At 41.0% G+C, this 12154-nt stretch overlaps 1 protein-coding gene across 3 annotated transcripts in view; it reads left to right on the top strand.

Moving 5' to 3' along the window:
- The window catches only part of RAB3GAP2 (RAB3 GTPase activating non-catalytic protein subunit 2), a 107344-nt gene that overhangs the window by 53528 nt on the left and 41662 nt on the right, over positions 1-12154 (top strand). For all 3 annotated transcript variants that reach the window (XM_089685031.1, XM_089685030.1, XM_089685032.1), the window contains exons 13-18: positions 4862-5078; positions 8724-8867; positions 9271-9353; positions 9930-9994; positions 10374-10464; positions 11732-11859. In XM_089685031.1, coding sequence (XP_089541157.1) covers positions 4862-5078; positions 8724-8867; positions 9271-9353; positions 9930-9994; positions 10374-10464; positions 11732-11859 — 728 coding nt within the window. The remainder of the gene's footprint in view (positions 1-4861; positions 5079-8723; positions 8868-9270; positions 9354-9929; positions 9995-10373; positions 10465-11731; positions 11860-12154) is intronic.

Here is a 12154-nt window from a genome sequence, read left to right as displayed (position 1 = left end):
GAATGGGGAAACCCCCAAATTTCCAGAAGGAAAGGAAAAGTCAGGAATCATGTCATGCTGGATCATTCAAGATATATAAAGTTCCAGAGGCTGGCCCGGCTCCTCCACCAAGCTTCACCTATTATTGAAATATTACTTTCATGTAGAATAATCCTTTAGCATATACAGGCTCACACTATGTCTAGAAAAAATAGTTGTACAAGATTAAGTTCTTTGAAAACTATAGATGTATTTTATTATTAACCACTTCCCGTCCGGCCATTGTATATAAACGGCCGGACGGTGGCAGTGCAGGGTCGGGTGGCCGTTTATAAACGCCCTGGGAGCACGCAGCACCACGATCTGGTGCCAGCTGTGTCCTCAGGATCACATGATCATGACCTCGCACATCTGTGCGAGGTCATGATCATTTGATCACTGATTGGCCAATCAGTGATCACATGCAAAGTAGTAAGCAAGATGCCACTGCTGACATCATTGCTTACTACGTGTGAAATCTGTGAATGATCATAGAGGTCACGTGGTACAAGGCTATTCACAACAGCCTTGTACCATGTGACAAGCCATGACCAATCACAGCTCACACAGTAGTTCTCAATGGCTGCAAGAATGCAGACAGAGAGGAGAAATGGTTGCTTTTACAGCCTTTATGGGTGTAAAAGCAATCGGTGTAAAAAAAAAAAAAATCTTCATCACCCCCCACAAGTAGTACAGTGTCACCATGGTGACACTGTACTGCTAGGGTGACAATATGTAAAAAAAAACAGCAACAAAAAAACCATAAATAATATAAAATGTAAACAAAATGTTTTTATAAACTAATTTGGGTTATTTTTTTTTTTCTTACTAAAAAGATAACGGAATAAATTTTGGCCAAGATTTATGATGAAATATTATTTATTTGCAAAATTTTATAAGAAAAACACTTTTTTTTCAAAATATTTGGACTTTTTAATTTACATAGCAAAAAAATAAAAATCCCAATGCTAAAAAATTCATATGGGTACAGTGTTGCATGACCGCGCAATTGTCATTCAAACTGTGATAGCACTGACAGCTGAAAATTGGCCTGGACAGGAATGGGGTAAAAGTGTCCGGACTTGAAGTGGTTAAGTACACACCTTACAATTTTTTTACTTTATCGTACATCACGGGACACAGAGCAGGTTATTCATGACTATGTGGGTTATATGCCACCTATAGGTGTATGGATGCTGGCCGACCAATCAGAGAGGGCGTACTCCCCTTTATAACCCCTCCTACATAGGAAGTACTTCAGTTTTTTCGCCAGTGTCTGTAAGGTGGATGGTCACTGAAAGTGTTGCTTGTGCTCCTGGAGCATACCTAAGGTCTAGTACGGTTCCTTGAAGAATCATAGACTTTAATTGGATTAATTCAGAAAGCTGTGAGCAAAAATGGATGGTACCCGAGCCTCACTGGATAAGGGGAAGAATCCTCTGGGTTTTGCCTGTAATGCAGCCTTACAACACTGGTCCCCACATAGGTGGAACTTTGTGCAATTTTAAACCTGACCAAGGCGCTTTCCAGTGGGGTGCTATGCAGGTCTGATGCAGTGGCCCCACTTTATGGGGACTGAGTCCTTGAAGGTCTGAATGACAACGCCCACTGTGATGGGTGAAGGCTGGTGCCTGACGGAAGTCAGGGACCTGCGGAGGGACTGGTAAGCTACCACTTTTTTTTTTTCTCTCAGAAAAGGAAAACTCAAATTTGGAGGAACAAAGGAGAGGTATTGTTTTTGGTGCAATTTGGCCAATTTGGAAGTGCTCACAGTATTAAACCTGTAACAATCTATTTTTGCCTGTTGTTTCTGTTTGGGGCCACTGAAGGGAGCTTTTTTTTTTTTGTCCCTAGGAGTGTGGCTGGCCACGGGGTGCATGTGCATTCAGCGGGTGTGCGTGTGCACATGGATCACGTGTGCAGTAGCGGCCAATAACAGATATCGGTCATGTTTATTTATCAGGTGGTCTGGGCACACATGGGCTTCTGCTGCTGGTGGATTCCTGTTGCTGGGACACAGAGCAGGCTATTCGGTGGAGCACATGACTACTCCATGGGAGGAAGGGAGTCTGTTAGTCAGTTAGTCTGGCTACTGCCTCTCACGGCCTGTGAGTTCAGCAAATTGCATTGAGTATTTTCTTTAGCGCACTACTTGTATAGCTGTATCTTGTTTTCTGTGTTTACTAGTGGAAGGTGCACAGGTCTTAGCGCTAAGTGAAATAATGTCTTCCAGAAAGCGGAGTGGGGGAGGCGCAGAAGGAAGGGGTACTAATGTACCGCCACTGTGTCCTTAGGAACCTAGTCGGAGTTCCGCTGTAGTATGCTCCCCTAAGAGGCCAGAAGCAACTGGACAATCTGAGCCACTGTGTTTATCTGACATCGTGGCTTCTACTGGGGTGCCCGCTTCGGCGTATGTAACCAAAGATGATCTTGCTTCAGCCTTAGCATCTTTAGAGGATAAGGTCGTAGAGATGATTGCATCTGTTTCTTAGGGGATTATTCTTCTCTGAGCTCCTTGAAGCCTCCGCAGAGTACTCAGGCCTTTCCAGTGCATTTTGTTCTGGAGTAGATGTGTATGCTGTCTGAGATCACCCAGACAGGGTTTTATTCCGCCAAAAAGAGTTTCTTTTTTATATCCCACTAAAGAGAAGTTTAAGAAATAGGGTATGCCTGTAGTGTGTGCGACAGTTTCATCCCTGAATAAGTCATTAACATGTCCTGTAGATAAAGTCCAGGTCTTCAAGGATCCAGCATATAAGAAGCTGGAATCTCTCCTTAAGGCCTCATTCTCCCTGGCAGTTTCTGCCACACAGCTAGCAGTAGCAGCTTTTGGCATTTGCCAGAGTCTTTCTGATGGCGTCAAACGATTGCTTGGAAGACTATCGGTGCAGGGGGAGTGTTTGGCCAAGGATTTGGAGGATATTCCATGTGCGTTATGTTTTGCGGTTGATGCTCTTAAGGATTCAATTCAGCAAACGTTTTGCATGGCCCTCTTATCAATACACATGCGCAGTGTTTTGTGGCTAAAGAGTTGGTCGGCAGAACTGCCGTGCAAAAAGTTGTTAGCAGGTTTTCCCTTTCATGGGGAGCGACTGTTTGTGGAAGATTTGAACAAATCTATCCAAAAGATTTCAGGGGGAAAGAGTTCTCTTCTTGGCAGCTCTTTTCTTGAAAATAACTTTTTCTGGTTTTGCATCAGGATGAGGTGGTATTGCAACCTCAACCATCTTTGTTTTTACCAAATGTGGTTTCTAGTTTTCATCTCAATCAGGACATTATTCTGCCTTCATTCTTTCCTAGGCCTCAGCCAGCAAGAGAGAGTTCTTTGCATACTCTGGATGTGGTACGCGCTATAAGGGTTTTCTGAAACTGTCAGGAAGTTGAAGGCTCTTTTTGTGCTGTCTGATGGGCCCAGGAAGGGGCAGGCGGCATCCAAGGTGACTTTCGCATTGGATCACCCAGCTGATCATTCAAGCCTATAGTTTTAAGGGTAAGGTCCCACCCTTTCGGTTGAGAGCACACTCTGCCAGGCGTGTGGGGACATCTTGGGCGATTTGCCATCAGTTGCTCAGATTTGCATGGCCCCTACATGGGCTTCAATTCACACATTCACAAGGTTTTACCAAGTGGATGTCAGAGCCCCAGCGGCTTACGAGCGACTGAGTAGGCCTTGAGGGATTGTTGGTGGTAGCTATCATGGTGTCACCCTCCGCTCAAAATTTCTTATTGCTTTAGGACATCCCACATGAGCAGTCTGCTCTGTGTCCCGTGATGTACAATAAAGAAAATTGGATTTTTTTGTACATACTTACCTGTAAAATCCATTTCTTGGAATACATCACAGGACACAGAGGTCCCGCCTCTTTCTGGAATTTCATTACTTGCTACTGTACTTCCTGTGTAGGAGGGGTTATATAGGGGAGGACCTCCTCTCTGATGGGTCGGCCAGTGTCCATTCACTTATAGGTGACATATAACCCACATAGTCATGAATAGCCTGCTCTGTGTCCCGTGATGTACTCCAAGAAATTGATTTTACAGGTAAGCGTGTAGAAAAAAATCCAATTTTTTCAATCGTTTAATTTATTATTTTCTGTACCATTTCATTGTAAGATATTTTCACACCATTTTATCTTTTACAAACATGTGGCCATTATCATAGGAGGTTCTCGCCTGTTTACACACAAATCTGTTTTCATGCTTCTGGAAGTACATCTGCACAATTTCCAGCCATATTGAAGAAATTTGGAGCCAGTAACTGGATGTCCAACTGTTGATCACTGGCTATGGGCAAGGATAATCTGACAAAGATTTTTTTTTTCCAATCACTGTAAAAAATTGTCTGAGTTTTCAATGATAAGAAAGAAACAGAAAGTTGTGTCAATGTTGAACATAAGAACTTTTCAGTCCATTGTTAAATAAAAAAAAAAATCATCTTCTGATTTAACTTTCTTCGCAGGCATAAAACATTTCTGGCCATCAAAAGGATACTAAAGTAGATATAAACCTAATAAATAATATCTCAAATCAATAAAATCTCAAATAATCTTTTAACATGTTCATTTCATTTTAAAAGTAATTTTCAATGTTTTAAAATGTGCACTTTTTGTTTTTTTAAGTCACACAGTGCTAAACTAAATGTCATCCAGTTAGGGTTTACATCTACCTTTAATTCTGACTTTACAAGTTTCCACTACCGATTGTCTTTGCAGTTTTGACATTATATCCAGCGTTCATCTGACATCCAGTGATTCAGCATTGGCTGAGGAATTGCATATGGGGTTTTGTGTGTGGAAAAAGAGATGGTGAGGAGTTCTCACTCCTTCTCGGTCATGTCTTTTAGGCTATCGAGACGCTCAGGTTGGATGGATGCAAATAGTGGAGGACCTACAAGAGAGGGAAACGGAGAGAAGCCATCATTCTCAATTTGGCAGTGTTCAGGGTCCATGCCGGGTGGCCCAGTTCCTCGTCATCTATGCCCCTAGACGGGGAATTCTGGAAGTGTGGAGCACGCAGCAAGGGCCCCGTGTTGGAGCGTTTAATGTGGGCAAACACTGCAGGTGGGGACAGTACAGACACTAATCTGTTCAATGAACTGAATAAATAGAAGTCGTGTTTTGGATCTATTGTCAGCCTCATTTACCTAAAGCTGGTAGAATTTCATTCAAATATGTTCTAAGAACATTTGTTCGATTTTGTAATAGTTTGTGGAGTCAAATTGATGTTCATTTGCAACTGCATTAACAAGAAAATTCAAGGACAGGGAGGAAAATTTTTCTTGAAAATTTCTAACAGTGAATGTGGTTTCTGTTTGGGAAAGTCCATTTGTTCCAAAATCGAATGTTGAAAGCAAACATTTTTTTAAAGTATGAATATTTGTACGAATGTTTGCAAATTTGCCAGTCTATGACCAGCTTAAAGCGATAATTTGTGTAGCAGCAACAACTTGACCTTATTGCACTCACAAAGCACAGCAGTGTTCTTTAGAAATGTGCTCTTCACTTTGTTTGCTTCTGGGCTTCGGAACAAGTAAAGACTCTTTAATTCAATAAAAAGGGGGGGGGTGGAGGGGGGTTGGTATTGGTGCCAAATGAAAGAGCCTGGTCACATGACCTGTCATAATCCTATTATACACAATGAGAAAATTGGACGAACGATGGTCCAATTTTTCCCGATTGGCATGTGACTTAGCACTGCTGCTGTCACTGAGTGTTCCCTGTAGTGTTATGCACTTGAAAGAAATAAAAGGATGAGGACTGCACTTCTTTTAGTGTTGGACTTTGGTAAAAGATGGTTGCTCATAGTGACTCATAGCAGATGACGCCATGTAAATCACAGTAAAGTGATGAGATGTCACCAGGACTTTGTTGCAAACATATACGTTCATTTTTTATTGCAGTGTCATAATTGTTAAATAAGCCAACGTCTCGGGGCTGCACAGGGCCCTTCCTTAGCATGTATAATAATCACATAAAGTATAGCAACAATTTGGGGCTTTGCAGGACTCCAGGACTTCTTTAGGTGAAAGTGACGATGAAGTCTCATGAGTATCTGAAGTGTTGCTGTACATTATATGATTATGTAATAGTACATGTACTGATCCTGAGCAGCTGTGTATGTGACTACATTTCACTAGCACCATCCACCTTTTTCTCACTAAACACCCTCTTTTTTAAGGTCTTTAAAGTGGAACAATACTCACCTCTGATCCCACGATGCGCTGTCCTGGAGCTCCCCGCCTGTCTACTGATATCTTCTGGTGACCAGCTTCCGGGTCCCGAATGCCGGCCACTGCCATTGGCCAGGCAGGGATGGCATCACTCCCGCGTATGAGTGGAAGTTCTGTCAAATTCGGCATTGCCAAGTTTGTACAGTGAGCTGTGCCTGCGTGGCTCACTGTACAGGGGTGGACAGGCAGGTAGGTAGCTTTAATGCAGAAGAGGTAAAGCATGTCTCTTCTGCATTATTAATCCTACCTGTCCGCCCATTTTTAATCTTTACCTAAAGTTCCACTTTATGCCATTTGGAGTGCAGTCTAGCGTACAAATTTATTTCTTTTCACGTCTGCCCTCTTAGTGTTTTATTTAAGAGCTGTGTCTACTGCCACACAGAAAATAATGATGCATAGAAGAAGAAACCTGTATTGCAAGAGATATGAACACTGTCATTGGCAAACTCCTTCTGTAAAGACTACCTGCCTATCTCTCGATTCAGTGCTTTCTCAGTCGTATACTTGGAGGATGAATGTAAACTTTGTCATTAGAACTCCTGATCTGTGTTCTTATTTTCGTTCAGTGGCTTAGAAAGTTTTGATGCCACTGAACCAATTAAACAGCCAAGTATTTGGCAATTTCACAAGAGGTCAGCATTAGCAGCATTATGTATCAGTATAGGTTTTCTTTAACTGCTTCCCGTCTGCTCTATAGCAGAAGTATTGCTACAGGGTGGCATTGGTGCACAAAATCACGCGTGTGTGTGTGTATATATACGTGATTTTGCAGTTCCAAGTAGAGGGCGCGCGCCCTACCTGCACCGCCATTCGTGGCCTCGACTGTCAATCACCAGGTCCTGGCTGGTGATTATTCATCAGCGCCCTGTAATTGCCGAGCATCTCCGACAACGGGGGGGAAGAGGAGAACTGTTTGTAAACAATACAGATCTCTTCCATCAGCCCCTGCACACTGCTTTGTATGGCTCTGCATAGCAGACCAATACAAAGCAGTGTGCTTACAGTGAGACACACACACAGCATACTATGTAAAATGGCACACAGCACACAGTAAAACAACACACAGTTAATCCTTTGATTGCCCCCACATGTTAACCCCTTCTTGCCCAGTGCCATTAGTACAGTGTCAGTGCTTTTTATTAGCACTGATCACTGTATTGGTGTCACTTGGGGATGTCAGTGACACCAAGTCAGTTCCCCCCAGTGTCAGAATGCCTGCCGCAGTCCCGCTATAAGTTGCTGATCGCCGCCATTACTAAAAAAAAAAAATTCCAGTATATATATACTGCAATTTGTAAATGCTATAACTTTCACGTAAACCAATTAATTTACACATATTGGGATTATTTTTTTTTTTAGCAAAGACATGTAGCAGAATACATTTTGGCGTAAATTTATGATGAAATTTGATTTTTAAAAAAAGTAAAAAATATTGTTTTTTTTTTCTCAAAATTGTCAGTATTCTTTTTTTATAGTGCAAAAAATAAAAACCGCACAGGTGATCAAATACCACCAAAAGAAAGCTCTATTTGTTGGAAGAAAAGGACATAAATTGGGTGCAGCGTTGCATGACCGCACAACTGTCAGTTAAAGTAAAGCAGCAGCATAGCGCAAAAAATGGCCTGGTCAGGAAAGGGGGTAAATCCTCAGGCGGTCAAATGGTTAAAGTATCAGAATGAAAATAAAACTCTGCAAAATTAAACAAAGTCTAAAGCTATATCCTCTAAATCAAACATGTTCCAAAATAAATTAAACATAAATATAAACACAATATCACAGTGTCTTTCCTTTGAAATTGCATTGCAAAGTCCAAAGTATGCATCCACTTCTGTGAAATAATAAAGTCCACCTTTTCTTCCACCATGAAAATGTGCACAGTGATTGTTTTGCAGATCACCACCAAAGCCGTGCTTCCTCCACCTTCCAACCAAGCTGCTTACCTCAGATTTTGACCTATTCAAAGTTAGGTCAAATTACGCCTTGCCCTTTTTATGGCTTTATATCTATAACTTTCTCCACTTACAAACACCATTTTTTCATATGTAGCGCAAAATAATAAATGAAAAAGCCTCATTGCGCAATATATCAGCTCACTAGACTAATTTATTGAAAAGAAGGGTTAAAAACTCACTCACAAAAAATGCACTTCATCCGGTGCACATAGAATTGATTGCCTCTTTAAACAAGCATTTCCCTCTTAAGGTAAAACTTTTGCTTCAGATACCTTTCCAAGATGGCCGACTTCCAGTAGCTGCTTAGGCTAAGTGAAACCAGACGTTGGTCATCTTGGATAGGTATCTGAAGTCTGCCCATTAAGGGGGAAATGCTTGTTTAAAGAGGCAATCGATTCTATGTGCACCGGATGAAATGCACTTTTTTGTGAGTGAGATTTTATCCCTTTGTTTTAATAAATTAGTCTGGTGAGCTGATATATAACTAGTAATGTTTTAGCTCACTGACTGTCATTTTGTTTTAGATTGCTATGTCCTGGGTATAAGATCATGGGTTTAAATAACGTCACCAGTCAGGGTTGGCAGCCGCAGACGTATCAGATTTGTCTGATTGATCCAGTATCAGGAAATGTACGGACAGTGAACATCCCATTCCACCTGGCACTCAGGTAAGAGACCTAAACCACACCTAAAACAAAACATTGCTATGGGGCCCATGTATAATGGAAAGAGGATATCTGCTCTCCGTCATACTTTGTAGTACTACTGCATACTATGCCCTGCCAATTGATACAATGCATACCTTTGTATGGAGCTTGTGGTATATTCTTAATGCAGCAGAGAGAAATCTGTAATAGGAGGACAAATGGTCATGTGATTGTTTTTTTTTTTTGTTTTGTTTTGTTTTGTTACAACTCATCATTCTGAATGTCTGAATCACAGTCCCTTAGATTGCATCAGCAGACACTACTGTACCTGACCATTGCCCCCTGACCATTTTTGTGCCGCCTTTTTACATGACATCTTTACTTTAGTTATTTATGTATTTATTCTTAACCTTTTCTATTACAGCGATAAAAAGTGTGAACGGGCTAAAGATTTGCATCTCGTAAAGAAACTCGGCTCATTACTAAAAGCCAAATCTTCAAATCACGGTGATTAAATATTTTACACTCTTCTATTTTATCATCATTTGTAGAATAATGTTATGTTTTGTCATTGCACTTTAAGTTAAATAAAATCTGCTACTGATTCAAGTAAGCAAAGTCCTTGTTTATTTTTAATTCAGACAAGCTAAACTATGACAAATACTGTGGTGTTGATTTACTAAAACTGGATGCAAAATCTGGTGCAGCTCTGCATTTGTCGAAGCTTAATTGAATAGGCTGAAGTCAGAAGCTGATTGACTACCATGCACAGCTGCAGCAGATTTTGCGCTCTCTAGTTTTAGTAAATAAACCCCTGTATGTTTTTCTAGAATTGCACTGGACAGTGTTACACTGTTGACGTATGATGTATAATGAGCATGCTGAAGAAAATAGTCTCACCCATAGCAGTCAAATGGTTTACAATTCTTGTTTATGTAATCCAGATCTGAAAACAAAACAAGGGTTCTAGCTGGGTGCATTAGGCAGTAAGAAACATTTCCTGTAGCACCCGGCTCAGTTTAATTTAAGTGAAAATTTTAGTAGACTTCGTTCTCTTTAGCTGTTGTATTCTTTTTCATGCAGAGCGAATTGAAGCTGAAGCAAAGGAAGTTCTCTTAGATATTAAATATCCAGCAACTAAGAAACAGGTATGGTAGCATAAAAGGTTTTCTCCCTTTTAGCATTTAGCATTTAATTATGATATAGAACACTCTGGCAATACTTGGGCTGATAATCCAGGTGTTTATGTTTGTTATTGTGTCTTTAAAGTTAGGATTCACTTTCTGTGGCTTGTCACTCACTGGGACCCCATTTGTGTCATCCCAAATGAAAATTGTCATTTATTGAAGAGAAGTGAGTGACAACTGTCTCGGCTAATGTCTAAGCTGTGGTGGTATAGCTTCTGTTTTTTTTTCTTCTACAGGGATTTGGCATATATGTTGTGCAGATTAAAGATGTCAGCAAACTGACATTGTACAGTTTTTGTTAAGTACCTTTTCTTTTTTTTTTTCTGTGCTGTATATCCAGGCTTTAGAAAATATCCTCACCAGCAACCGCATTCCTCTCTCCTCACTTACCAGTATTACACAGGCTCTCATGGATTCTTTACAGAACCAAGGTAATGGCTCATAGCACAGCTATCATCTCAATAAATTATTAAAAGATCACATTTACTCTCTGTGGAGTACTTCAGCAGATTGTTTTAGGTTGTTTTGATATGGCCCAGAATTATTGCACCAGGCAGTAGCAGGCAGTACCATGCAAGGCATGGTAAAACACATGTATTTGTGTTACCCTAACTTTTGAGACATATACAAGATATTGCGGGTGTTTAAAACTGAGTCAAGGGGTAATTGTGTTTCGGTGCTGTATGTCGACAGTGGGAATGCTGTGCTCCCTTGGTGCCTATTCTTCACCAGCTTTGAAGCTGTATGCCAACCCCCAGGTCAAGATCTTCAAGTTTTCCTGAATGGGGACAGCTGACAAACTTCCAGGCCAAATCCAGAGATACATGTGTTTTCTGGTAACATGCACGGCAGGAAGTATTCACTGTTGCTGTTACAGAGAAATCATGGCGATGAAGTAAGTGGCAATAAAATGAACATTAGTATCCTGGAACATGCCTGTACTGCTGTAATGTGTTGGCACTAGCATGTGGCACAAGCACATGCCAGGAGCGAGGGTGGCCATGTGTAGGAGATAGAATTACGACTTGGAAGCTGGGTGAGACAGCGGAGGGTGGGTTGATCCCCATAGTGATAAATGGGAGCTGCAGTTCCTACAGTAAAGTTCAACTGCCATAACACCCCAATGCAAATTCTGTACACCCCTCCCTCCACTGTATCTCTTTTGTGGCCCCAGTGATTTGTTGAGCTGCTAACTTTCCCTAACATAGGAAGTTGATATTTTTTCTGTACTTCTAGTAGGGTTGTTAAAAATCTGTTATAAAGTGATGGCATTTAGCTGTCAATGATCCACCTGAAGTCTTTTATATCAGACAAAGATTTGACATATCCTGGCAGGATCAAAGCTTGGCTGCCACCTCTCACACATTCAATTATAGCATGTGAGGCTAACCAGTAAGAATGTATTGGGGTGGGAGAGCACGGACAAGCTCTGACAATGCCAGGAAGCTTTACCAAACCAGAATTGCCCAGCGTTTGGGCAGAGCAGGGGCATTAAAACCTTCTGCAGATATGGTGTCTGCTCTTCATACCAGTCATTTTTTTTATAACACTAAAAGAGCAAATGCAAAAAGAGCTTAACAACAAGATAGCTTGCTATTGGCCCCAAGTCTGCATACATTAACCAACAGACATTTTGTTTTGTGCGTTTTGATGTAGTTTTCTATTACTCTGATTTCATCTGTGTTTCCCTTGGTGCAGAGCTGGAATTTGTGGATGAGAGTCTTCTGGTCTTCTGTCAGTACAAATTAAAGCTTCTACACCTTTATGAATCGGTCCAGAAAATCACTTCTGTCACCATGGAAACTGTCTCCACTCCCTCTACTAAAGTAAGCATCAGTCTCGAAACATAGTCCTTCACTCTGCTTAGCAAGGATCCTTTGATGGAACAAAACCACAGAGCATAACATTTTCTTCTGTTCTTTAAAACATTTGACATAATCCCAAGAGGTAAGGGGAAACCGTATTGTGTATTCAATAAGCACACATATTAAAGCTGAACTCCAGGAACCTGCTAAATATAAAGATGAAATACGTATATGGGAGCTTTTTACTTGTTTAAAGATCTGTATTTCTGTCAATTAAGAATTTACACAGCCCCATCACACAGCACACCCCCGTTTG

Source organism: Staurois parvus, unplaced genomic scaffold (assembly GCF_062004578.1).
Source record: "Staurois parvus isolate SC_StPar_1 unplaced genomic scaffold, SC_StPar_1.0 ptg000362l, whole genome shotgun sequence".
NCBI classification, from domain to species: Eukaryota; Metazoa; Chordata; class Amphibia; order Anura; family Ranidae; genus Staurois; species Staurois parvus.
The sequence above is the reverse complement of the archived record's forward strand: the minus strand, read 5'-3'. Positions and strand labels throughout refer to the sequence as shown.